This window comes from Geotrypetes seraphini, chromosome 7 (assembly GCF_902459505.1).
Source record: "Geotrypetes seraphini chromosome 7, aGeoSer1.1, whole genome shotgun sequence".
Lineage (NCBI taxonomy): Eukaryota > Metazoa > Chordata > Amphibia > Gymnophiona > Dermophiidae > Geotrypetes > Geotrypetes seraphini.
This window is the reverse complement of record NC_047090.1, coordinates 15,244,130-15,271,886: the sequence shown is the minus strand read 5'-3', so window position 1 is coordinate 15,271,886 and position 27,757 is coordinate 15,244,130. Positions and strand designations below refer to the sequence as shown.

The following is a 27,757-nucleotide window of genomic DNA, read 5'->3' as shown; positions in this document are numbered from 1 at the left end:
TCCATCGGTCCTGCACGGATCGGACACGATCAGGCAGGTTAGTGAATCTAGCCCTTAGGCCTGCCACTAATCTGGAGAAAGCTGTCATGCCTAAGTTTCAGCATGACAAAGCAGCTATAATGGGTTAGAAACGCCTCAACACCTCTTTCTCGAACTTTCCCCCAAGTGTATGAAGACAGAATACTTGATTGACAACCTCTGTTTGAGTGCTTATCTCTTGCACACAGGTTAGCAAAGGCATACTAGCATACCAATGACTATGTTATAGAACTTATCTGCACGCACAGCTCGATTTGAAACACAAATAAAATGCTGAATACCTTGAGGATTTCATTAAAGCCATAGTGCTGGTCCATTATTTGCTGTTTTTCAGCTTCCAGGATAGCACAGCATATAAGGAGGTGAAAATTCTGGCAAGGCAGGTTTGTCCACAATACCTGTGAAAATTATTGGAATGATTTTAACGAATTACATAGTGAAAATTTACAGCAACACTATCGCAAGGCACAAGTTCATTCAAACTAATTATGAAAAACAATATAGAACCTGAGAGCAGTTAAGTATGAGTACTAAAAACAAAAAGATTTAACAGATGTAAAGTAACCATGAATCAGAATGAACATTAAATCAGATTCATAGAATCTATCTGCAAGGTCTGGATTGTTGGTCCTACATAGTAAAAGAATTTCGTACGCAGCACTGTACAGAGTCACAAAGAAGACAGTCCCTGCTCGAAAGAGCTTATAATCTAAACAGCCAAGACAAACAGGATGTCATGGATACAGTTGAGAGATAGAGATAGAGAGATATACTGGAGGGCCCTACATCACTTCCTGTTTCACGGTACTTGCTGCCATCTTGGATCTGAGGGAGGATTACCTTCGAAAGCTAATCTAATCATGCTCTAATTACACTTCCCCTTCCCCATTCGCGGTTTCTGCACTCGCGATGTCACATAATCGCGATTTTTTTCTGGGGAGGGGGAAAATAAAAATACCCATATTTTTTACCTCCCTGCCGCCTTCCTGGCCTTACCTGGTGGTCTAGAGGGCTTTCGGGGCAGGAGCGATCTTCCTACGCTCCTGCCCCGTGCAGATCGTCATGAGGAAATGGCTGTAGGGAGTTCCCGTCGTAGTCTCGAGAGACTACGGGAACTCACAGCAGCCATTTCCTCATGGTGATCTGCACGGGGCAGGAGTGTAGGAAGATCGCCCCTGCCCCGAAAGCCCTCTAGACCACCAGGTAAGGCCAGGAAGGCGGCAGGGAGATGGGGGTGGGTCAGAGCCTGGATAATCGCGGTTTTTCGCCATTCGCGGTCCGGCTCTGCCCTTATCCCCTGCGAATAACGAGGGAGAAGTGTAGTCCAATAGAAAAGGTATCACTTGGATTCTTTTTGTTTTCTTTTTCGCTTTACGTAGTATCTTTTAAGAATGGACTAACATGGCTGCCACAACATTTTTTTTTTAGACAGCGCTCCTGTATCTGTGTAAAAAAAAAATAAAAAAGCAGCAAAACAGCCCCCATCTGTGCACTGTGATCAAGTTTTTCTCTCTCTCTCAGAATACAAACCACTTTTTAAGGTAACTTTCACAAAGTCACCCGATTCCGACATCTTCTCAAACCATGCTGGTTTTCAAAAGGCAAATGTCATTACAGCTAAAATGTTTATTGGGGACAATTTAAGACAGGAAGCCCTGAAGTGTGTTTATCTATGCTGCATACCAATAAAACCAACCCCTCCTCCTCCCATGTTACACTTTTAATGGACTGCTCAGAGACCAGCACTGCAGCCTTCTCGTCTGTGTTTTTGCAAACCCTCACTTCCCTGCCTTTTCTCTCCTTGTGAAAAAAAGCAGACAGGGTGAAATAAATGCCAAAATAAAAATCATGTTTTATAAAACCTTACATTACATTACATTGCGGATTTCTATTCCGCCTATACCTTGCAGTTCAAGGCGGATTACAAAAGATTTGTCTGGACATTTTCCAGTGAAGATACAATTTTTTTTTTTTTTAAACAGAGGGGAGATAGCTGGATAGAATCCTAGGGGAACTTACAGGTTGGATATTAAACTGACAGAGCAGAACTGTCTGATATAGACAAATGGAATATAGTTAGAGTGGGTAAGATTACAATCTATTTTAGGGGTTTGTTTACTTGGAAGGTGTTTAGGTGGGTAATTTAGGGGAGAATTATCTGGAGGTAGGTGAATCATCTGGAGGTAAGTGAAGAGGGGTTAAGATATTTGGATGAATTTTTTGAAAAGCAGGGTTTTGATTTCTTTTCGGAATGTTTTGAAGTTGTCTGATATTGTCAGCAGATTGGAGATGGAATGGTTGAGTTTTGCTGCTTGTGTTGCCAGAACCCTATAAGAAAACATCTTTTAAACTCCTCCTTATTTTCTCTTCAGCTTGCTACCTCGCACAAAGAAAAAAAGCTGTTTTTTGTCTTTTTTAACATAGAAAGTAAGCCACTTTTACAGACAGAAAAGTGAAGATTACATTTTCTAAAACCATTTTCATGTCAACCCTCATCTACCCCAGCTGAACAAACAGATACAGAATACCCTCTTTTTTAAGACACTGTGCTAGCCACCACATTATGAAGTAATATACCAAAAACCCCAGGATCATGTCTCTCCACTTTTAGGGAGATTCCATTAGTTACTGCTTGAGGCTAGAATGGATTTTAAATGCCTGTGCTTTGTTTTTAAAATATTTCATGGAATGAATCTCAGAGTCAATTTATTTTCTGCTTTATTTTTATTTTTTTTAATGGAAAAGTGACTTGCAGATAAAGCTATAGACATACACTGATGTTTCCATCTTTTAAATCCATTTGCTTAAGAAATTACTGGAGCACTTTTCTTCTTATAGAACCGCATCCACTTTGCAATTTTGTCCATGCTTTGCCCCAAAACACAACTATAGTACACTACTTTGACACCTGGGGTAACTTTATAAAAAACCTTTTTACACACAAACAGGGTTTTATGCACAAAAGTTGATAAAATTGTCCCCCCATAAGACACGAAAAAGAAGCTAAACAAAGAAACATGATGGCAGATAAAGACTAAATGGCCCATCTAGTCTGCAGTGAACTATCTCACAGACTTCAATAAAGTCCCAGAAGGTAGTATTTTCCACAGACAGAAAAGTTCAAGGATAAGGGATCATCATAGGAAGTTGGAAGGAAGCTCAAAGGGAATGAGAAAACAGTATTTTCACTGGGAGGATAGTGGATAATAGGAATGGGCTCGAAGGCAAAACACTGGCAGAAATGAACCGTGTGTGAGACTAATAGAGATTAGTCCAAACCAAAAATAAAATAATAATAATAATTTTATTTCTTATATACCGCTATACCATAAGTTCAAAGCGGTTTACAACAAGATACATGCAATGAGAGCATGAGATGTTTACAACAAGATACATACAATGAGGGTAAGAGATGTAATGGGAAGAGAAAAGAACTTTCAGGGATACAAAATTACAAATGGAAGAGATTCAAGTTGGTTTGAATCAAAAGGGAGTCTGTCAGAGAAGGGGATCGGGGGAAAACAATTTGGGTGGAATGCAATTACAAATGGGAAGAGCATGAGTTAATCTAAGATCAAGAGAAATTGGTGAAAGGGGAAGGTGGCTGGGCAGATAAGACAAGAAGGAAAACCCCTATATAAGAGTCCACAAATAGCAAGTAGAGAGAGAGACCAAATTTAAAAAGACCTAGCGACACCACAGATCAAAAGATATCACACTAGGTAGGATGGCCCACAGGGTCTTTTTCTGTCAACATGCCAAAGCAGATAAAATGTCTGCTCTGTGAAGGAAGAAGTAAACTCTACTAGTTTTGCTGTCTATCGTTTCCATTGGGACTCCAAACACATTTAACCACCAATGACAGTTTTTGGTAAACAGCAACACTCACTAAAGTCATGAGGGAGATTACTGAGAATTGCCCAGACAATGCAATTATTGTTTTTGCTAACTGTGTAAGCTCCACATCCCTTGATTCATGAGAAGCTCCATTTTGCATGCTGAAGGGGGAATTGGAACATCCAGGTCAGGATGTTCACAATTCCCTTGGTATTTTACAAAAGACTCTGCGAAACACATTACATTACATTAGTGATTTTTATTCCGCCATTACCTTGCGGTTCAAGGCAGATTAAAGAAGAGGGTTTCTGGACATGTCCAGAGGTGTTACAGAGTAGAGCGGGTTGCTTCAGAGGATTGAAATGCTTCATATGGTGTTAGCTAGTCTTCATGGATTTCTTGAATAGCAGGGTTTTTATTTCTTTTCTGAAAGTTTTATAGTCTGGGGTTGTGATTAGTAGATTAGAGAGTTGGTTGTCTAGTTTTGCTGCCTTTGTGGCTAGAAGGCCATCGTACAGTTTTTCCCGTTTGATGTCTCTGATTGGAGGGTATGTGAATGGTGTCTGGGTTCTCCTGTGTCTGGTTGTGGTGGTTTGGATTAGGTGGTTGTTCAAATAGGCTGGGCTGTCACCATTTATGGACTTAAATAGTAGACAGTAGAATTTAAATAGTATTCTTGCTTGAATTGGGAGCCAGTGTGAGTCGAGGTATGCCTCGGTGATGTGGTTGTGTTTTCTAAAATAAAATATATGTGGAAAAAAGAGAGCATCACCAACCAGCAGCTTCATCTTCCACATATAAGAAGTATACAGTATATACATAGAGTAGCTCAATTTTGAGAACCTATATCTATTTTAAATTTTAACACACAAAAAGGGGGAATTAGGAAAAATCACTCTTAACCCCTCATTAGAACCCTGGCTGAAAACATTTTTTGTTTACCTATATGTGTCTCCAAGCTGATGCAAATGCTGGCAAGGAAATGAAAATCTACATGTATATTTTACATCAAGAGCTGTTACGACCTCTTATAGACCCTAAGTACCGAGTCAAAACGGAAGCCAGGTTAAATGCATCAATAAAACAAGAACTAACCACTTGATTTATTAATCCCGCAGATCAGTGCTGGTTATCAGCTGAGGCACAACAGAAGAGAAATGAAAAAATACTTACCAGTACTATGGAATAATACAATAATCCAGTGGTTCCCAAACCTGGTCCTGGAGGCACCCCATCCAGTCAGGTTTTCAGGATCTCCATGATGAATATTAATGAGAGGAGGTTTGCATGCAGTGTCTCTGCTGCATGCAAATCTCTCTCATGAATATTCATTGAGGATATCCTGACAACCCAACTGGCTGGGTTATCTCCAGGACCAGGTATGGGAACTACTGCAATAATCAAATACCAAGTAAACAATACATCAACAAATTACAATAAGGCCTGAAAATACCGTAACCCATCAAAAGCACGCAGGGCTTTGGCGCGCCGACAATCCCGCGGTGACATTTGCGTGCATGCCGCCGCTTCTGCCACTCCTGTTAGCGCTCTGAGGGGTGGGGAGGGGAACCCCCCACTACACTTAGAAGTCCTTGCGCTCCTGTGTGTGTGTGGGGGGGGAACTCCCCCCAATACACTGAAAACTCCCAAAGACCGAAAACCGCAAGGAAAACAGGACTTTTCAGTATACTGGGTGGGTTCCCCCCCAACTCTCCCCCCCCCCACAGGAGCACAAACTCTTCTAGGTGTAGTCAGGGGTTCCCCCCATACTCCTCTCAGAGCACTAACAGGAATGGAGGAAGCAGCGGCGTGCAAATGTCACCGAGTGATTGTCGGCACGCCAAAGTCCTGCGCGCTTTAGTTATGGAACCAAAAATACAGTACTTCTACCCACTACCAATGTTGCTGGATTTATTTATTTTGAGAGAGAGAAGGTGCAGGTGCTTGTTTTGAGTATTTTGCCTTTATTAAACCAGCATTATTTTAAAATAACCTCACCTCCCCCTGCCTCCCATCTTTTTAGCCCCCAGTTCAGCATAAGAACTGAGGACTGCTTGGAAAGTCCCTAAACAAAGGCAAAAAATATATGCTTATATTGTTCTTACCTCCCATAATCGAAGAATATCTTGAAAATTAAACTCCCTTTTAAACCTGATCAAAAGCCATCGGAAGCAAAAGTAAAGGTATCCTGAATCTTGAGATTCTAAGAAAAAGAAATCACAGCCTTCATGAAAACTTAAACTTACTCTAGCAAGCAAATATATACTGCTTCAATTAATATTTCCTTAGTCATAAAACCGACAACTTTAAGATAAAACTATGCCAAAATTCTATGCCATGAGCCTCAACTCTTATTTTATGTATGGCTAATATACTGTGAAGATAAACTTGGTTTAACAATGCAAATAAAATACAGTGGCATAAAAGAGTTGAGCAGTTCCAGAAGAGAAATGTTTGATTCGGTTGCATATGGGTGAACACTCTTGAAGCACAAAAGTTGGGGGGGCTTTTTTTAAGGCTTACCAAGGTAGCTGCAAAACCCACTATCCAGCAGACGTAGCAAACTACTCAGCTGGATTAGCTGCGTCTTCATACCCTGCATCTGCTCTTCAAAATTTGAATGCTTTGAGAGGAGGGAAAACATGACTATAGGTCAGTCTCAACACAAGAATGGCCATCACTCAAGTACAAAAATCCAAAACATCTGTTGATTAAGCTTAAGTAGAGGCAACAACTACACTGGCTTAGTGAAAATATAACAAGAGCAATGAGCAAAGATAGAACATAAGAAATACCATGGTCTGTCCAAGCAGTGGGGTCGTAAAGGGGGGTGGTCCCCCTTAGGTGCCATGTTGAGGGGGGCGTTGGCACCCCCATTCCCTTCCCCCGTCCCTCTAGTTGTTCACTGCTGCAAGCGACAAGAACTTCAACGTGCTCCTCACGATCACATGGTCTCACCCGCTGCCATCACTTCCGGATGCCGCGCATAGAAGTGACGTCAGCAGGAGAGATGATGGGGGTCACGAGGAGAACGTTGAAGTTCTTGTTGCTTGCAGCAGTAAACAACTAGAGGTACGGGGGGAAGAGATCGGGGAAAGTTCTCAGCCCAACCAACAAAGTTGGGGCAGTTTCCATTGAGGTCTATACTCTTAGTCCAGTAATTTTCCCTTTCTTCATTCCATATTTTTCCAGTAGAAAATCACTGGACTAAGAGTATAGCCCTCGATGTAGGCTGAGAACTCTTCAGAGGCCCCTCATATATGTAAAAAAGGACATAGATCACCCAGCTTGAAAAGCCAAATAGGCACCTAAATACACCTACGTACCTATGTGTTTCTGTAAAACTCTTTTGTGATTCTACTCAAAATCCTGGCTGTAATACCAACTTGGACTAGTTGCCACACACATTAACTAAATCAGTTCCTTATACCTTGTTTAACTGTACACACAACTTGTCTTGAGTTTAACCTCCCATCTGTTTATCCCAAAGCACTCGGTACCACCCCATCTAATATCTGCATTTGACCCCTGGGCTATAGATAAGCTGTATTATAGAAAAGCATTAGCATCAAAACTATGTTATTTCAATGCTCTGATTTGTGCATATTAGATACTTCATAAGTATTATGTTTCCCTTTTAGTGTGTATTATATCTCTCATTTGAATTTCAGTGCTGGTAATACTTATTAGTATGTTTTTTGTTTTGTTTTTTTAACTTTTTCATGGTAGTCCTACTATTAAGTTTCAATTTTCTGATCTTGACTTTACCTCATTCATTGTATTTATGTTTATATTTGGTCTTTTTACTACTGTTATCCTGTTAACAAAAACTAAGTTTTAGGCTGAATTATACCTGTTGTACACCGCCTTGGGTGGAATCTCTTTATAAGGGCAGTTAATAAACCCAAATAAACAGATTTCTCCTCTGTAATATAGATACTTAATCTGCATTCTACTTCAGCATTTCCAATTCCAAGTATACAGTAGTATATTAGTTTGATAAGTTACTGAACTTTCTGCACGGTAACCAGGCTGCTTTTACCAAGGGGCGGCTGCCCTGGGCCCCTGAAAATGGGGGGGGCCTAGTCACTTTGTTCAATGTTTCTCAACTCGGTCCTGGAGTACCCCCTTGCCAGTCAGGTTTTCAGGATATCCCCAATGAATATGCATGAAATAAATTTGCATATAATGGAGGCAGTGTATGTAAATCAAGTTTATGCATATTCATTGGGGATATCCTGAAAACCTGACTGGCAAGGGGGTACCCCAGGACCGAGTTGAGAAACACTGACCTAGTTGCTCATTGATAAATTTATTCTCAATTCCAGAATCTCTCTGACCCTTCTCCACTCTTTCCCTCTCCCCACACAAGTCCTACACCTTTCCCCTCCCCTCTCTATCCCCAACACACACAGGTGAGTACTTTATAACAGCTTTACCAAAACCCCCTCCTCCCCAACCCGCCTACCCTCAGATGGTGCACACGTTTAGTACATGTCTTGACACCACCTTTTTATGTGCAGGGTAACTTTATACAAGGCCTTTTACATATATGCAACAGGTTTTACATGCAAAATAGTTTTTACCAATTATTCCCTTTAAATCCCATGTGAAAGCCAGATAGTTTGCTTTTTACCATTTGATCCATGTACGACACAAAGCACCAAAAGGCATCCACTTCATTTTCCATTACATATAAAACAGGAGAAAGCAAGTCGCTCATTCCTTGTACGTATCCTAAAAAAAAAAAAAAAAAAAAAAAAAGAAGAAGAAGATTAGGGCTTACTCAAACATTCACCAGCTGAACAATTAATTGTCATTAATAAATTAGCTGTACCTTGGAAAATAAAATAATATTCTGATTCACACCATTTTATTATTTTCAACACTGAAATTAGCACAAACATCCTAGATGTTTGGATAGGCTGGAGTGAGCTTGGACGTCAACTTCAGCAGTTGGAACCTAAGACATTACCAGGTGGACTTTATAGTCCATGACCCAGAAATATCAAAGAAGAGACAAGTTAATTTAATCATGTATTTTTTATATGAATAACTAATGGGTAGGCTGGATGGAACGTTCAGGTCATCATCTGCCATCATTTACTATGTTACTATGTTGTATTTGCACAATATGGAATATACTAGTCTTTAAGCCCGTTACATTAACGGGTGCTAGAATATATGTATGTCTGTCTGAATATATAAATGAAAACTGCCAATCAAGTGGAGAAGGCTTCATCTAAGGCAAGGCAGATATTGGGTTGTATCAATAGAAGTTTCGTCAGCCGAAAGCCTGAAGTCATAATGCCGTTGTACAGGGCCATGGTGAGACCTCATCTGGAGTACTGTGTGCAATTCTGGAGGCCACATTACAGTAAAGATGTGCGCAGAATTGAATCGGTTCAACGGACGGCCACCAGGATGATCTCGGGGCTCAAGGGTCTCTCGTACGAAGAGAGACTGAACAAATTGCAGCTCTACACTCTTGAGGAACGTAGGAAGAGGGGAGACATGATCAAAACATTTAAGTACCTCACGGGACGTGTCGAAGTGGAAGATGATATTTTCTTTCTCAAGGGACCCTCGGCCACAAGAGGGTACCCGCTCAAACTCAGGGGCGGAAAATTTCATGGCGACACCAGAAAGTATTTCTTCACAGAGAGAGTGGTTGATCATTGGAACAAGCTTCCAGTGCAGGTGATCGAGGCAGACAGTGTGCCAGACTTTAAGAATAAATGGGATACCCATGTGGGATCCCTACGAGGGTCAAGATAAGGAAATTGGGTCATTAGGGCATAGACAGGGGGTGGGTAAGCAGAGTGGGCAGACTTGATGGGCTGTAGCCCTTTTCTGCCGTCATCTTCTATGTTTCTATGTCTTTCATTTTTTTTTCTCTCTCTCTCCCCTTGGCCGCTTTCTGTCTCTCTCTTTCCTCGGCTGTCAACCATCACCCCTTGCCTATTCCACCTGTCCAGCAGTAGGCCTTCTCCCTTCCTTTTACCTCCCCCTGTCCAGCAGCACTCCTTACCTGCTCCCCCTGTTCAGCAGCACTTCTTCCCTGCTCCCCAGTCACTCTTCCCTGCTCCACCTGTCCAGCAGCACTTCTTACCTGCTCCCCTGTTTCTATTCCCTGCTCCCCTATTCCTCTTCCCTGCTCTCCCTGTCCAGCAGCACTCCTTCTTTTCTCCCCCGACCCTCTTCCCTGCTCCCCCTGTCCAGCAGCACTCCTTACCTGCTCCTATCAGCATTCCCTCCACCTCCATTTCCTTGTGCATCAGCATTTCCCCCCTCCCTACTTCCCTGTGCAGCATTTTCCTCCCTCCCCACTTCCCTGTACAGCAGCTGCAGCAGTATTTCTTCCCCTGTCCATTTTCCTGTGAGAGCCGGGTGAGAGCTGCTATCTTCAGCTGTTTTTTTTTTTTTTTTTTTGTAATTGAAAGCCGCCGCTGCAATTAGGGTTCGCCGGCTGCCAGCGCTCAGCCACACCCTGAGAGCCGGGTGAGAGCGGCAACCTGCAGTTGTGTATTTTTTTTTTTTTAAGTTGAAAGCCGCCGTTGCAGCTCCTCTCTCGATCGTGGTGCAGAGCGGGAGGCGGGGCCTCAGCACCGGCCGGGCGGCTCGCGGCGCCGGCCCTCAGGAGCTTGAGGTCGGCGACGGACATGCGTGGCGTGCCATGGTGCAAGAGGAACAGAGATCATTGGCGGCGCGAGGTGGAGAGCAGGTGACGTAAAACCCGTGCATGCGCACTCGTGTTTCCGCAACGGGATCAGGGAACACGATTTTGGAGTGCGCATGCGCGGCCTATCATTTTATTATATTAGATAGTATGAGTACAGTGTGCAAAACTACTGAAGGTTTCCCCTTCACCTGTGCTGACTGACACTTTCTCAAAATTTCTGATTATCTTCAAGCAGAGTATAAATACATTTGACAGATCAGGCACCAAAACAGATGGATAATTGCTGTTATACTGTATTTCATTTTGAAAATTTGCCATGGTCAGTCAAACTCAAAATTGTAACACTGAATTACGAGGCGAGTTCATTAATTTATCTACCTCATTAGGAAAGAAAAGACTTTTCAAAAAATGTTTGTTTTATTTTTCAATATAGTCCCCTGATAGCTCCAAACACTTCATCCACTTTTCCTGCAGTAAGTTTAACCCCTTTGAAAATAATTTTTCTGTTTGACCTTCAAACCAGGATGTCACAGCTTCCTTGATGTCTTCATCACTTGAAACCACAGTCCACGGAGAGATTTCTTCAAAATTTGGAATAGGAAATAATCTGCGGGAGCCAGGTCATGACTGTAGGGTGGATGGTTCAGCTGCTGAAACCCATGTTCTTAGACAGCAGCCTGCGATTGTCATGATATATGCACTGGCACATTGTTATGAAGCAGCAGCACGCCTGCTGTGAGCTTTCCTCATCTTTTCTCCTAGATTGACTCCCACAAAGCGATCATTATGGTGGCGTAACTCTCCCCGGTTATGGTTGTCTTGTGTGGTATGAACTCCAGAAGCAAAAGTTCTTCATTCCAGAAGACAGTTGCCATGACTTTGCCTGCAGATTTTTCAGTCTTGAACATTTCTGGGGTGAGGGTGACTTGTGCATCCATTCCATATTGGACTCCTGATCTCTGTGATAGACCCAAGTCTCATCTCCAGTCACCAAACGATGAAAAAAATTCACTTGGTCTTCACGGAGCATCTCCAAGTTCTCCTGACAGCACTGGAAACTTGCGGCCTTCTGACACGGCATCAGCATTCTTGGCACTAACCTTGGACATGCCCAACTTTTCATGAATTATTTTCCAAACTGAAAAATTAAATCCTTGTCTTTCTTACACATTTCTGTGGAAGTTGCTTCCACAGACCATCCAGTGTGAGGGTCATTTTTAATAGACTCTCTACCCCATTAAAACTGCTGGCTCCAAAATTTTACTTTGTAGATGAAGGGGCAGACTCACCATAAGCTGCAGTCATGATTTCATGGATCTCCTTTGGCTTATTCCCTTCTTTTGTGAGAAATGTCGGTACTCCAAAGCAGTTTATTACTTGATTTGCATGAGGACTCTCCTGATATCCTGCTTCTTGGAATGTTAGACTTGCACTGAGCCACAACTGTGCATGAGTAACCTTGAGACATATTACAACATGCACAGAATTGTTACAACTCACTTGCTACTTTCATTCATACTCGGGTAGATAAATTATTGAAAACCCCTCATATCTATCAAAGCATCAAAGATCAAATATTGTTATAATAAACCACTCTGGAAACTCATATGCTGCTCTAATTATCAGAGAATGTACACTTTACCTATCTTAGATCATTGCAGAGATGCACATTTCAGGGCAACAAACCCTAGTAGAAATAATCCTTCCTTATGCCTGAGAATGTAAATGTGATTTGCTAGTAATGCAGGTGTCTTAAACTCATTAGCCCACAGGTGTATTGAGGGAAGATCTTTATTTTCCTAATTAGAAACAAAGTACTTTTGCACCAAGAAAAAGAGCAGAGGAAATGAACTGCACCAGAATTTGACAGCTAAAATAAAAACATAAGAATAGCCTTATTGGGTCAGACCAATATCAAGCCCAGTAGCCCGTTCTCACGGTGGCCAATCCAAGTCACTAGCACCTGGCCAAAACCCAAGGAGTAGCAATATTCCATGCTACCAATGCAGATCAAGTAGTGGCTTCCCATATGTCTCTCTCAATAACAGACTATGGACTTTTTCTCCAGGAACTTGTCTAAATCTTTAATAAAGGGGAGTCTAGCTATAAACACATCACATGTACTGGGAACAGTTACCCCAAAATACTGGTGACTGGCAACTTTTAGCCAGACTCTATATAGGCCTTTTACTGTACGTATTTTTCAAGTTTTCACTGCTCTGTTTTTTGTTTTATGGATATTTTGTTTGTTGTGCACCATTCTAGAAAAGTAGGTTTTGCCTGGGGGATATATATAATGGATTGAAATAAAATACAGTGCCTTACAAAACTCATTGCACCGTTACACAATTTCTACATTCCGCAGTAAAGTAGGGCTTGTTTCTCTGATCTACACAACACGTCTTACTGTCAACATAAAAGGACAACTACATATAGACATATTCAATCAGAAAATCTTGAACGCATAAGTCATTACATTCTTTGACCCCCCTATTTGGTGTAAATCCCCTTTGCAATATATTTCAGGCCCATATCAAAAGACCACTTATTCTTAATATTCTCAACATGACTTAAGTCCTTATAATGCAATGGTGTTTATGTGATGATTTGGGCATGTCACGCAGACCTCCAGCCCTTTATCAGGACACCTGAGAGCAAATTAGAGACGTGTATCCCACATATCACTGGTTCAACTCTTGTATGCAGGGCTGTGGAGTCGGAGTCGAGGAGTCGGAATCGGAGGAAATTTCGGGTACCTGGAGTCGGAGTCTGAAGTACAAAAAACTGAGGCGTCTGAGTCGGAGTATTTATCTACCGACTCCACAGCCCTGCTTGTATGTGGAACATATTGGCTCCCAGTAGAAAAACAGGTTGAATTTAAGCTATGTTTCTGGCATTCAAGATCTTGTATGGAAATACTCTTAACAGTTTCTCCAGATTCACTGAATTATTAGGCAGATCTAGTGAACACTGCAACTCAGATCATCTGATTTTATCCTTTCCAGTTCTGAAAGGTGTAAAAAGATAAGTTGACTCGCTGTAAATTATTTAACTATCAAACGATCGAAGTTTGGAACTCACTTCCTACAGGGATTCGTACTACCATTATGTACGCTGATTTTTGTAAAACTCTGAAAACATGGCTTTTCCAGAAGTCTTTTAGAGGTTTACTTTGATCTGATCTTGCACTGTACGATTCTTTTGCTCTGTTTCAGACAGCTCTGCTATGAGTGTAGTCTGATTTTACAATGTACATATGATTGCGCTTGAGTAGTAATATTGCAACCTGCCTTGAACTCCGCTTTAGCAGGATATAAGATTACATCGTATAACAACATAACTTTGTGGGCTTTCACTGGGGCATCAACATTGCCAGCTGAGAGAACTAGTCTTTCAAAGCTGACTATGGGAGCCTGGAATATTTATTTATTTACAAAAATTTCTAAACGGTTTACATATCTTTACATACATAATTCAATAAAACAAATAATCCTCAGAAGATCGGCTATAAAAGAGTGAAAGCCATACCAGGCTTATACAAAGAATCATAAAAATTGTTTAGCAAAAAGCAATCATGAGGGATCAGTATCTAGAGAAATGCCATCAGAAGATTCTTCATAAACAGACAGAAGCCTGCATCATATATACAAACATTACACAAAAGGCAATATGGGGGTGATTTTATAAGACGTTTGATAATGTGAAATAGAAAATTGTCCCAGTGCATATACATTCGAATATAAACTGATCTGATTATAAACAGAGGTTACCTCCCCCCCCAAAAAAAGGGGTAAAAGGTTCACTGTAATATAAACAGGGGGTTGAGGGAGGGGTGATATTCAATTGCCCTGCCTTCTGGAGTCTGTTGTAGGGGAAAACACCCTCCAGGGTTTCAAGACTAAGCTGGACAAGTTCCTGCTAAACTGGGACATACACAGGTGAGGCTGGACTCATTTTAGAGCACTGGTCTTTGACCTGGGGGAAGCTGCGTGAGCGGACTGCTGGGCACGATGGACTAGCAGCCGCAATTCTTATGTTCTTGCTCCCAGCCCTCTTTCCCTCGCTCTTTCTTTTCTTCCATCCCTGCCCAGCTCTGCAGCCAGCCTCCAATGCCCACTGCAGGCCTCCCTTAAGCCCTGGTGGTCCAGTGGTGAGCGGGACAGGAGCGACCCTTCATGCACCCTTGTCCCAGCTTACTGTTAACCAGCCTGCCTCCTGGACCTCCCAGATTTGCAAGTATTTTTGCGAGTGGCCATGTGAAATACGTGAGTGATGCTCCTAGAACAAATGAGCAACTGCTCACGTGCTCAGCTTAGAGGGAACATAGCTAAGCACTGCGTTGCAAATAGCAGTGTACAAAGAAACAACTTGGGCAGGGCATGGGTGAAGATCACGCGTGCGTAAATTATAGAATCCTAATCATTTATGTGCATACAGCTGGCATAAGTGCTCACACTGATAAGGGATTGTCTCTTACATGTTTAACGTACAGGGTGAGGAGGTGGGTATTGATTTGTCAACTATTTCAATAACCCTTGGGTTTCCTTGTACACTTTCAGACTTGGATAAACGTCCACCAGGTCTAGAAGTTTTGGTTCTTGCCTATTTATATGGGAGAGGGAGGGGACAGGGATTGAGGGGGCCTTTTGGCATTAAACTGTTTACTTCTTTGAACTGTTGGCATGTAGAATTTTTTTTCAATAAAGATGATTTAACAGCAACAACAAATAAAAAGTACATCTAGCAGCAGTACAGAAATAAATAGTAGTAGTATAAATGTTGGGTTAGGCTAGTATTGTACAAAGAACCAGAAACACGATGGCAGATGAAGGCCAAATGGCCCATCCACAGCATCCACTATCTCCTCCTCTCCCTATTGGCTAAGGCTCTTAACATTTGCATCTCCTCTTCCTATAGGCTAAGGCTCTTAACACCTGCATTGTGATGTCATAGCACTTTATGGTTATAGAAACATTGTAACACGATGGCAGATAAAGGCCAAATGACCCATCCGCAGCATCCACTATCTCCTCCTCTCCCTATTGGCTAAGGCTCTTAACATTTGCATCTCCTCTTCCTATAGGCTAAGGCTCTTAACACCTGCATTGTGATGTCATAGCACTTTATGGTTATAGAAACATTGTAACACGATGGCAGATAAAGGTCAAATGACCCATCCGCAGCATCCACTACCTCCTCCTCTCCCTATTGGCTAAGGCTCTTAACATTTGCATCTCCTCTCCCTATTGGCTAAGGCTCTTAACACTTGCTTTCTGATTATAGAAACACTAGTCATTAAGCCCGTTACATTAACGGGTGCTAGAATACTGTTCACCCTCTATGTTGCCCCTTCCATTCACTGCCCTCTCTTCTCTTTCCATCTCTCTCTTTCTCTCTCTCCATCTCCTCCTTCCTTTTGCCTTGGTCTGGCATACCTTCCTCCTTCCCTCCAAGCCATTCTCTCCCCCTCTGCTCCCTTTCCTCATTTAACTACTTCATTGGGCAGCAGCAGCTTTCACAATTCATTGCTGTTGCTGGCTTCAGGTCTTTCTCTCTGGCCGGTCCTGTCTTCATGAAAACAGGAAGTAGGCAGGACCGGCCAGAGAGGAAGGCCTGAAGCCAGCAACAGCAGCGAATTGTAAACGCTGCTGCTGCCTGAAGCACCCGAGACAGACGCTTCTCTCCCCTCCCAGCCCAACCCCCGCTGACTCTGCGACCCTTCCAGCAAGATGACTTTAATATCAAACCTCCCTCCAGCGTTGGCAGCCGCTGCACGTTAAACAGGCTGCTTCTGCTTTCTTCTGCCGTTGAGGCTCTCTGTTGCGTCATTGATGACGTAATCAGTGAAGCGGCAAAGGGACTCAACTGCAGGAGAAAGGCCGAAGCAGCCTGTTTAACGTGCAGCGAGTGCCAACGCTGGAGGGATGTTTGTACCGGTGCAGAAGCGATATGTCTCTCCCCCTCCAATACCTGTGCAGCACTTTGCTGCGGCGCATCCTCCCATGGGGGGGGGGGGTTGCACAGTGTGAGCGGGTGAGAGCGGCGATCTCCAGTTGGGGGGGAGGGGGGGAGAGCGGCGATCTCCAGTTGGGGGGGGTTTGCACAGTGGGAGCGGGTGTGAGTGGCGATCTCCAGTTGGGGGGGAAGGGGGGGAGAGCGGCGATCTCCAGTTGGGGGGGGGGTTTGCACAGTGGGAGCGGGTGAGAGCGGCGATCTCCAGTTGGGGGGGGGGTTTGCACAGTGGGAGTGGGTGTGAGCGGCGATCTCCAGTTGGGGGGGGGGGGGGTTTGCACAGTGGGAGCGGGTGGGAGCTGCGATCTCCGGGAGGGGGGGGGAGAGCAGCGATCTCCAGTTGGGGGGGGGGTTGCACAGCGGCTTAGAACTTAAAAAATAACTTCGGCCACAACATTACCTTGGGGTCTGCTGAACTTAAAAATTAATTCTTTGTGAACATTAGTTTGGGTTCCGCGAGTGTGTAGAACCCTGGTGTCCGATCGGGTCCTGCTTGGTCTGCCACTGCCTGGAGGAATTGAAGAGCGTGTAGGGCGGGAGGCGGGGCCTCAGCACCGGCCGGGCGGCTCGCGCCGCCGGCCCCGAGGAGCTCGAGGCTGGTGCCGGACATGGGGCCCCCAGGAGCTCGAGGCCGGCGGCGGGCATGGCTGGCGTGGCATGGTGGAGGAGGAACAGAGTGCGGCGACGTAAAACCCGCGCATGCGCAATCGTGTTTCCGCAACGGGATCAGGGAACACGATTTTTTTAGTGCGCATGCGCGTCCTACCATTTTATTATATTAGATGATTTCAAATAAAGGCCAAATGGCCCATTCAATCTGCCCATCCGCAGTAACCATTATCTCTTCCTCTCTCTAAGTCAGGGGTGTCCAACCTTTTGGCTTCCCTGGGCCGCACTGGCCGAAAAAAATGTTTCTGGGGCCGCACAAATGCGCAAACGCTGCAGCAAGACAGAGGAGAGAGCCGGAAAGACGGTAAACACCTGGGAGCAGCAGAGGAAAACACTGCATCGCCCTCGACTGGGGCTGCACAAAATATTTCACGGGCCGCATGCGGCCCTCAGGCCACAGGTTGGACACCCCTGCTCTAAGAGATCCCACGTGCCTATCCCATGCCTTCTTGAATTCACAGTCTCTGTCTCCACCAGTTCTTCTGGAAGACTGTTCCATGCATCTACCACCCTTTCTGTCAAAAAGTATTTCCTTAGATTACTCCTGAGCCTATCACCTCTTAACTTCATCCTATGCCCTCTCATTCCAGAGCTTCCTTTCAAATGAAAGAGACTCGACTACGTTTCTTTATAGAAGAGGTTTCTATCAGCGCCCTGTTATGGAACTGCACTGACAGTACCTACTTGTGTGATTTTCACTTAGGCATTCTCAAGGGAGGGAAAGGGACGAGTGAGGCAGAATCGCACTTACACATGTATTTGATAAAATACACTGCTACCTCAGGGGTGCAGCAGCTTCTAGGTTAGAACTGCTCTAAAGAGCATATGTCACTGTTACAATACTGATGCACCATTAGTGTCACTGTTTCTTCCCAGCCTGGGCACCCTGTTACGAAATTGCCCTTCACAGGAACAGGACAGATTGTGTAAGTAATCAGAGTTGACGGAAATGCAAGATTATGCACCAAGCTATTCCAACAAACTTCTGAGGGCCATGTCCTTTAAGGGACATGCGTAAACCATGAGCAATTTTCAACTGTCATTTCTGATTAGGAGCGGGCTGCCACCTCTGAATTTGCTCTCCGAGAGAGACGTGTAACAAATGCCCAACTATATTCAATACTTGCCAATTTATAAAAAATGGTATGCTGTCATATTAACTGTACGTTTTAATTACATGACGGACAGTCTCATCCAGATTTTCAATTACACTGTTACATCCCGGGCAAGAGCAAATAAGCTCTGAACGAATGAGCTCAACCCACTTGCAAATTGGCTCCTTTAACAAGCCAGGAAAAACAATGGCACTGCACTTACAAGGAAGCAAACACTTTTTATTCCTGATGCTAACGATGCCTATTTCTGATCAGCACCATTCCCTTCACTTGCTTCTTTACCCATTTTTCCCAATTTCAGCTGTATTGTCAGATGTTGGGAGTACCAGTGAAGGTGGATTCCTGCTGCTCACCCCCCCCCCCCCCCACTCTCATGGCAGTAGCAGCTGCAAAAACTATCGTTAATGCTCCTCCCCTCCATTCTTCACTGGCAGCAACAAACTCCTGCCACTGCTTCCCCACCCCCTCTCCAGTATCAAGATTCCGCCCTGTTGCTCCTCCCATTTGTTGATGTAACCCCTATTGATCCCCAGCTCTCTGATGGCGGTGGCAGCTGCGCAGATTTCTGCCAATGTTCTTACATTCTCTGGTGACAATAGAACTCCTACCACTGATCCTTCCACCCCTTCCACTTGCATCGAGTATGTGGGTACATATCTACCTAGGGTTACCAGATTTTGCATCTGGAAAAGAGGACTCGTGGCCCTGCCCCGTTCCACCCTCCAACCCCAGCCCCATGCAAACCTCAAAACCTCGTCTCTTCGGGCTGAGTCTGGAGTGCATCTGCGAATGTGCCGATACGACATGGTGATAAGAACATAAGAAGTTGCCCCCGCTGAGTCAGACCAGAGGTCCATCTTGCTCAGCGGTCCGCTCCCGCGGCGGCCCATCAGGCCTAGTGCCTGAACAGTGGTCCCTGATTAATTTTGTAACTTACCTCTAATCCCATCTCTATAATCTACCTTTACTCTTATCTGTACCCCTCAATCCCTTTGTCTTCCAAGTACCTATCCAAAGCTTCTTTGAACCCCTGTAGCGTGCTCCTGTTTATCACATCCTCTGGTAGCGCGTTCCATGTATCCGCCACCCTCTGTGTGAAAAAGAACTTCCTGGCGTTTGTTCTAAACCTCTCCCCTTTCAATTTCTCTGAGTGCCCCCTTGTACTTATTGATCCCCTTAATTTGAAAAATCTGTCCCTGTCTATTTTTTCTATGCCCTTCATGATCTTGAAGGTTTCTATCATGTCTCCTCTAAGTCTCTGCTTTTCCAGGGAGAAAAGCCCTAGCTTTTTCAGTCTGTCAGTATATGAGAGGTCCTCCATGCCCTTTATTAGCTTAGTTGCTCTTCTCTGGATCCTCTCAAGTACCTCCATGTCCTTCTTGAGGTACGGCGACCAGTACTGAACACAGTACTCCAGGTGCGGGCGCACCATAGCACGATACAGTGGCAGGATGACTTCCTTTGTCCTGGTCGTGATACCCTTCTTAATGAAACCCAACATTCTGTTTGCTTTCCTTGAGGCCGTGGCACACTGCGCCGACGCCTTCAATGTTGTGTCTACCATCACTCCCAGGTCTCTTTCAAGGTCGCTCACCCCTAGCGCTGATCCCCCCATTTTGTAAGTGAACATCGGGTTTTTTTTCCCTATATGCATGACCTTGCATTTCCCTATGTTGAAACTCATTTGCCACTTTTTGGCCCATTTTTCCAGTGTTGTCAGATCTTTTTGGAGATCTTCGCAGTCCTCCATGTTATTGACCTTGCGATATAGTTTGGTGTCATCCGCAAATTTAATAACCTCACATTTTGTTCCTGCTTCCAGGTCGTTAATGAATATATTGAATAGGAGCGGTCCCAGCACCGACCCCTGTGGAACTCCGCTCGTGACCCATTGCCAGTCTGAGTAATGTCCCTTTACTCCAACCCTCTGTTTCCTGTCCGGCAGCCAGTTTTTGATCCATCGGTGGACCTCCCCTTGCACCCCATGGTTCCATAGCTTCCTTAGTAGTCTTTTCGTGTGGCACCTTGTCGAAGGCTTTTTGGAAGTCAAGGTAAATGATATCTATGGATTCCCCTTTATCCACCTGGCTGGTTACCCCCTCAAAGAAGTATAATAAGTTCGTGAGGCATGACCTGCCCTTGCAGAAGCCATGCTGGCTCGACTTTAGCTGCCCATAGTTGTCGATGTGTTCCCAGATGCTGTCTTTAATCAGTGCTTCCATCATCTTTCCCGGGACCGAGGTCAAGCTCACTGGCCTGTAGTTTCCTGGGTCTCCCCTTGAGCCTTTCTTGAAGATGGGCGTGACATTTGCTATTTTCCAGTCTTCCGGAATCTCTCCAGTTTTTAGGGATAGGTTGCATATTTGTCGAAGTGGCTCAGCTATTTCGTTCCTTAGTTCCTTGAGTACCCTTGGGTGAATGCCATCCGGACCTGGCGATTTGTCGCTCTTTAGCCTGTCTATCTGCCTGAGGACATCCACCTTGCTCACCTCTAGCTGGACCAGATTTTCATCCTGCTCTCCTTTTACGATCTCCTCGGGCTCCGGAATGTTGGTTGTGTCCTCCCTCGTGAAAACTGACGTGAAGAACTTATTTAGCCTGTCAGCTATCTCCTTTTCCTCTTTTACCACTCCCTTTCTGTCCCCATCATCCAAGGGTCCCACTTCCTCCCTTGCTGGTTGCTTCCCCTTAACGTACCTGAAGAATGATTTGAAGTTTGTTGCTTCCCCTGCCAGTCTCTCTTCATATTCTTTTTTTGCTTTCATAACCACTCGATGACACTCCTTTTGGTGTTTTTTGTGTTCCTTTTGGTTCTCCTCTGTTTTGTCCTTTTTCCATTTTTTGAATGATGCTTTCTTGTCACTTATCGCCTTTTTCACTGCATTTGTTATCCACACTGGGTTTTTTGTTCTATTTTTTTTGCACCCTTTCCTATACTTGGGGATGCACAGGTTCTGTGCTTCGTGCATTGTGCCCTTGAGTATGGTCCAGGCATTTTCTACGGACTCCATCTTCCTTGCGCTGTCGTTGAGTTTCTTTCCCACCATTTTCCTCATGGCATCATAATTCCCTTTTTTGAAGTTAAGTGCAGTCGTTGTAGTTCTTTTCACCTTTGATGATCCAATTTCTAGCCTGTACTGGATCGTGTTGTGATCGCTGTTTCCTAGTGGGGCTAGTACCACCACCTCCTTAGCGGGTCCCCCTAGTCCGTTGAGGATTAGGTCAAGAGTGGCATCACCCCGTGTTGGTTCCATGACCAGCTGTTCCATAAAACAATCCCTCGTGACCTCCAGGAATTTGGTCTCCCTCATGCAGTTTGAGTGCCCAATACTCCAGTTTATTCCCGGGTAGTTGAAGTCTCCCATCACCACCACACTTCCGCTTTTGCATACCTGCCTCAGTTCAGCCTCCAGATCCTGGTCAATTTCTTCCGTTTGTCCAGGTGGGCGATAGTACAGACCCAATTTTATGTCTGCTCCAGTTCCTCCTGGTAGCTTAACTCATAGTGATTCCAAGTCGTCCGCCCTTACTGTTGTTTCCATTCTGGTTGAAGGTATGGAATCTTTTATATATAGCGCTATTCCTCCACTCTTTTTGTGTGACCTATCTCTCCTGTAGAGTTTGAATCCTGGTAAAGCCACATCCCATTCATTGTCATCAGTCCACCACGTTTCTGTGACTCCAATTATGTCTAGGCCCTTTTTGCTGGCTAGGATTTCCAGCTCTCCCATTTTAGCCCTTAGTCTCACACGTGTATGCATTCATGTGATGTTACTGCATCGCATGGACTCCAGACTTGACCTTGATCTTAATAGCTTTTCAAAACCTAGACAAAGTGCTGGGTTTTGAAAAGCAGTCCGGACGCCTGAACAGTCCTCTAAAAAGAGGACATGTCTGGGTAAATCTGGACTTCTGGTAACCCTATATCTATCACATACAAACAACGGATGTCAATGAAGGGACAAAGAGGCAGACAAACACCCTCCCCAAAAGGAGCTACTGCTCTTAAGAAAATAGGAAAGAACAAAAAGGAAATGCCTATAAATATCCTCTTCCCCCTCCCCATAAATAAAGCATGCAGTAATCATCACAAATAAATACACAGGATTTCACTATTTCTCTTTATATGTTGCAAATCAATTAAACCTTATTACACGCAAATATGTATTTTGAACAATGCTGCTCTTCTTACCTAGATCAAAATCATACATGCAGTACGTCATCAAAATGTCATGCAGCAAAATCAATCCGGGATTATCTTGGCCCTCATAAAATTTGTTCGTTCGGTCTGTTCTGTTGACATCTTTTTCTGCAGAGATGGAGAAAAGTTTCAAACACTTTGGGGAAAACAGATAAGTTTTCAATAAGCCCCTATCTAACAAATGCAGCATGATCGCTTCATCTCAGATTTTCTCACAAGCCCACCAGGAAGCTTTGAAGAGCTTAATGCAACATCTGCCTTTGCCGATTGTCATTTTCTAATACAGTAAAGCAGCTTTAAAGGATATGTACTTAAATTATATATATATTTTTTTTTTTTTTCCCCCTCACCTGAAGATAACTTACTTATAAAAAGGACTTCAAATATTTAATAAAATGTTACAAAAGAAATGTCTTCTATAAATTCAAAGCAACACTTTAAAAGCATTTCAGCTTAGCTGGCTGCAAAATGCCACACAGTTTGGTGAAAACTCCCCCCCCCCCAATCGCCTTTTTTAAAATCAAACTTTTGCTATTCAAAAAATTTCCATTTTTACAAAGGAGATGCAGGGAAAACTCACATTTCATTAGCTCATTACTGGCTGATATTATGCATATATGCTTTCAAATTGCAACATCTAAAACAAGAGGGGTTAATATTTTAATATGTTTATTTGTGCCAACTACACCTAATGTTTAGAGCACTGGTTCCCAACCCTGTCCTGGGGGACCCCCAGCTAGTTGGGTTTTCAAGATATCCATAATGAATATGCATGAGAGAGATTTGCATACCTGTCACTTCCATTATATGCAAATCTCTCTCATGCATATTCATTAAGGATATCTTGAAAACCCAACTAGCTGGGGGTCCCCCAGGACAGGGTTGGGAACCATTGGTTTAAAGAAACAGGCTAAGAATCAGGGAAGGGGGGGATCAAATCCCTTTGCCACTCCTTGAGATCTCAGGCAAGTCACAACCTTCCTTTGTCTCAGACACAGACTGTATTAATCCATCCAGAGACAGAACATAAGAACATAAGAACTGCCACTGCTGAGTCAGACCAGTGGTCCATCATGCCCAGCAGTCCGCTCACGTGGCGGCCCTCTGGTCTAAGACCAGCACCCTAACTGAGACTAGCCCTACCAGCGCACGTTCTTGTTCAGCAGAAACTTGTCTAACTTTGTCTTGAATCCCTGGAGGGTATTTTTCCCTATAACAGCCTCCAGAAGAGCGTTCCAGCTTTCTACCACTCTCTAGGTGAAGAAGAACTTCCTTACGTTTGTACGGAATCTATCCCCTTTCACCTTTAGAGAGTGCCTTCTCGTTCTCTCTTCCTTGGAGAGGGTGAACAACCTGTCTTTATCTACTAAGTCTATCCTCTTCAGTACCTTGAATGTTTCGAAAATAGACAACTGAACCTGAACATGCACTGATTGAGCTATTACTGAGAAAGGATATGATCTTCATCCAAATCCAAAATTCAGTACCAGGCATTTATTTATTTATTTTAAAAATTTCTATACCGTTTTATATCAAAACGGTTTACAAAATGGTTACGTACATAAAATGTTAAAACAAATCAGGACAAGTAAAAATCAGACAGCATTAATTCTAACAATCAATACTCCGAAAAATGCATCAACAATTAGTTGTGTTTAACAGTTTTCTACATGAACTCCTGTCACTGCATTTCCGAATTTGGCCAGCAAGGGCAATCCATTGTTTTACCCCCTGCACATGAAAAGGCCATGGCATTGGTTTCCGTATATTTTGGGTTGGCATTTGTTTTCAACAATGCAGACTTTTCCAAACGCAGTGATCTTGTTGGTTGATAACTAGACATCTTACTCAAAGAATTCTGGAATCATGCCATATAGAAATTGGTGACAGATCATAATTGCTTTGTATTGGATTCTAAATACAACTGGCAACCAGTGAAGTTGTCGAAGATATGGCGTAATGTGCTCATAACTTTATGTTCCTGTTATCAATCTAGCGGTGGCGTTCTGTACCACCTGCAATGCCCTGCACCTGGTACAGGACATTGCAGTAGTCCAACCGCCTGTACAGTGGCACGGAAATTAAACTGTGAAAGCAGTGATGGTCACTTAGGACCTATAGAGTAATTCCACCATACCATACTGGGCACTAACATTCAGGAGTCATAACAAAGGCTTATCTAGGAAAAGGGAGTGCTATAAACATCACAGCGAGCACTGGATCATCAATACATCTAATAAAAAATTAAAGAAGCCAGATTGATCATACACAGAAGTTCAGAGAGCAATTCTATAACTGGACACCTGGAAGAAATATATTCTCTAATGAAAATTAGGCATCTAATTTCCTTCACAGAATACTAGGATCACCGCTTAAAAGATGCACACAGAAATTAGGCCATAGAGCTGTTAGCATACATGTATATCTTTGGCAAGCACTATCTTTGTAACTTTGCACCTCACCCAAGCCCTAAGTACATATTTTCAGAATAGCACTTAGGCAGAATTCTAGCAGTTACATGTAAGTATGTGTCAAGCATCTCCCTTTTCACCCTCTCTACCCCCATGCCCCATCACCCTCTTCATAATGCCTCCCAACATATTCCTCCATCGTTTGGTTCCCCAAGCCATCATATCCCATTTCTTTTCCTTCTCCCTGATACATTTCCTGTTCTCCCTGCATCCAGCATCTTTTTTGGTTATGAGGGATATGAATATTTAAATAATTAATTAGTGACCCTGGTACTTTAGATAGAGGTAATGCTCGAGGGCCTCATAGGCAGAAAATAAATAAATGAAACCAATCTTTACTTTCTCAGCCCCCCCTGCCTCTACACCAGTGGTCTCGTTGAACTCTCAGGCCTTGAGCATGCACACATGCTCAAGGCCCAGCACAGGAGGTAGATCTTCGGGCACCGACACCAACGCACAGGACATGCTGGTGCCGGTGCGGAGGCTACACCAAAGTAAGAAGAGGGTTCGGGTGGGTTGGGGGGACCTCATGTCACGGCGGGGGGGTGCCCGATGGCGGCAGGGTGGGGTGCTCGCAAATCGAGGCGCGCTCGGTTTCCGAGGCGCCGATTTTGCAAATGTTTTGCTCGTCTTGCAAAACACTCGCAAACCGTAAACCGAGGTACCACTGTATTATTATTAAGACTTGGCCAAAATGAAAGATTTATAAACTATAACGAGTTTTACCTCAAGCAAAATTGTCATTTCTTTAAAAAGACATTAACTATTTCTTCTGAGGCCCTCCAAGTACCGACAAATCCAAAATGTGGCCCTGCAAAGGGTTTGAGTTGGAGACCACTGGTCTACACCCTCTTCCCTTTGGAACCCTTTGCTTTCTGGGACTAACAAAAGCAGCGGCAGTGACAAAAAAAAAAAAAAAAAGAGAAGAGAGGCTCGGGGGCCAATGCCTCTATGTGCACCACTGCTGGCTCTGATGGTTCACCCTTCCAAATCAGAATACGTACATCAGAGAGGACAGAACCAGCAGCTCAAGTCTCTTTTCTTTTGTCCCTACAGCAGTGGCAGGAGGGAGCTGGTCATGGTTGCAGTCAGGGAGGCTAAGCCTCTCCAAACCTCTTATTCCAGGTGCCTATGAGCAGGCATTTGTGTGTCCCTTGGGGAAGGTACAAATGTTTAGAGGCTGACTGGATTTCGATAGACCAAAATACAGGTTTGGGTTTCAGCAGGAACAGCCATTGCGTTGAAGGAACCTGAGGCAGGAAAAAGTAGGGTTTGTACCTGTCCCTGAAGAGGCCACTAGGGCTTCCTAAGGTAGGCCCAAGGAGGGCCTACAGATGGGATGGGGGCGGAGAGTGACCACCAGGCAGTTTTTTTTATGGTTTCGGTTTCTGCCAAAACTGAGTGGCAAATTTTGGTCACAGATTTGGTTTCAGTAGAAACTGAAGGTCGTGGGTTCAGTCATGTTGATATTTTAGGTCCACCTAAAATCACTCCCTCTCCATGCACTAGTCCCCTACATGTAAAAACAGCATCTTTCTAGAATTTATTTGCAGGTGTCAATGATTTGTTATAAAACCCAATATTTACATGTGGTAATGTTTCTGCATTAAGGGCTTTGACTTAGGTATATCCCCTTATATATTAAAACTCCTAAATCCCATGCTGAATGCCTCTAATTTCATAATTCATGTCTACCAATACAGAAATTAATATTTGCATCTTACACCACTAAAATCCAAAGCAAAACTTGAAAGTGCCCTTTAAAGAGAAGATTATAATTTTGCAAACCAAATGCTCAATTATGCAGTACATAAAAAACAATTACCTATAAGACTTCTATAGTCTCGTAACCTTGAATTTCGATTTTCTTGTTCTTCACTGACTGATTTCCACTGAAGTTTCATTCTGAAGTATTCATCTCTAAAGACAATTAGGTCATTTTAAAAATCAATAAAGTGCTACAGTGACTGTTTATTTTTAGTTTGATGTGTATTGTGGAGTCAGTGGCCCAAATGAGACGAGAAGCAGGACAAGTGGAGCGCTTTATGTGCATTGTGGGGAGGGGAAGTTGATCCAAGGGCCTGCAAATGTTGCTTTATGAGGCTATTTGTCAATTTTTGGCATCTCCTTGGTCCTGGCTATTGCCAGGCTCCAGCAGGTGGACTTGTTGACAATCTGCCAGCAGGAACTGAAATAGGGGGCAGTTAAGAGTCTGGTCTTATTTTTGGCATCCTTCAAAGAAGTGTCCTGTAATTCAATTACTACAAATGAAAGGGAGAGCCAAAGGAGAATGAAGCATTAACTGCTATGTCCGACAGCAATCATTTTAAATGTAAGAAAATTTAATAAGTCACCTACGCTTTCCTTTTTTGTAAAGCGCGTCTTTCTTCTTTTGTACTGTCCCAAGGGAAATAGCCCAAAAGGAATTTCCAGACTTCCTTCCTTAGGGAATGGCAAAGTCCCTAATGGGGAGAAAAACATATTTTAGAGAATTATTATAATAATTTACAACAAAATAATCTTTTCTCCTGTGAACGGATAGGTAAAAAGAAGTAGACAGCACTTCAAATGGTAGAACTAATGGTGTTGCCTTCATTTGGATTTAAAAGGTTGCAATTTCAAATGCCAAAGGCATCAGCCTTTACTATTACTTATCTTTATGGCACAACTAGACATAATTGAAGTACTGTACAGATAAACTAATGCCTGCAGTATAGGAAACAGGTCATAA

At 43.5% G+C, this 27,757-nt stretch overlaps 1 protein-coding gene across 2 annotated transcripts in view; it reads right to left on the bottom strand.

The window, feature by feature from the left end:
* The window catches only part of TBC1D15 (TBC1 domain family member 15), a 113,744-nt gene that overhangs the window by 19,880 nt on the left and 66,107 nt on the right, over positions 1-27,757 (bottom strand). For both annotated transcript variants that reach the window (XR_004540111.1, XM_033951820.1), the window contains exons 9-15: positions 27,385-27,488; positions 26,852-26,946; positions 22,547-22,663; positions 8,513-8,613; positions 6,400-6,499; positions 5,982-6,079; positions 321-437 (exon numbers count right to left, since the gene is read on the bottom strand). Coding sequence is in view for 1 of the 2 variants with exons in the window: in XM_033951820.1 (XP_033807711.1) it covers positions 321-437; positions 5,982-6,079; positions 6,400-6,499; positions 8,513-8,613; positions 22,547-22,663; positions 26,852-26,946; positions 27,385-27,488 (732 nt within the window). In the remaining variant the exon portion in view is untranslated. The remainder of the gene's footprint in view (positions 1-320; positions 438-5,981; positions 6,080-6,399; positions 6,500-8,512; positions 8,614-22,546; positions 22,664-26,851; positions 26,947-27,384; positions 27,489-27,757) is intronic.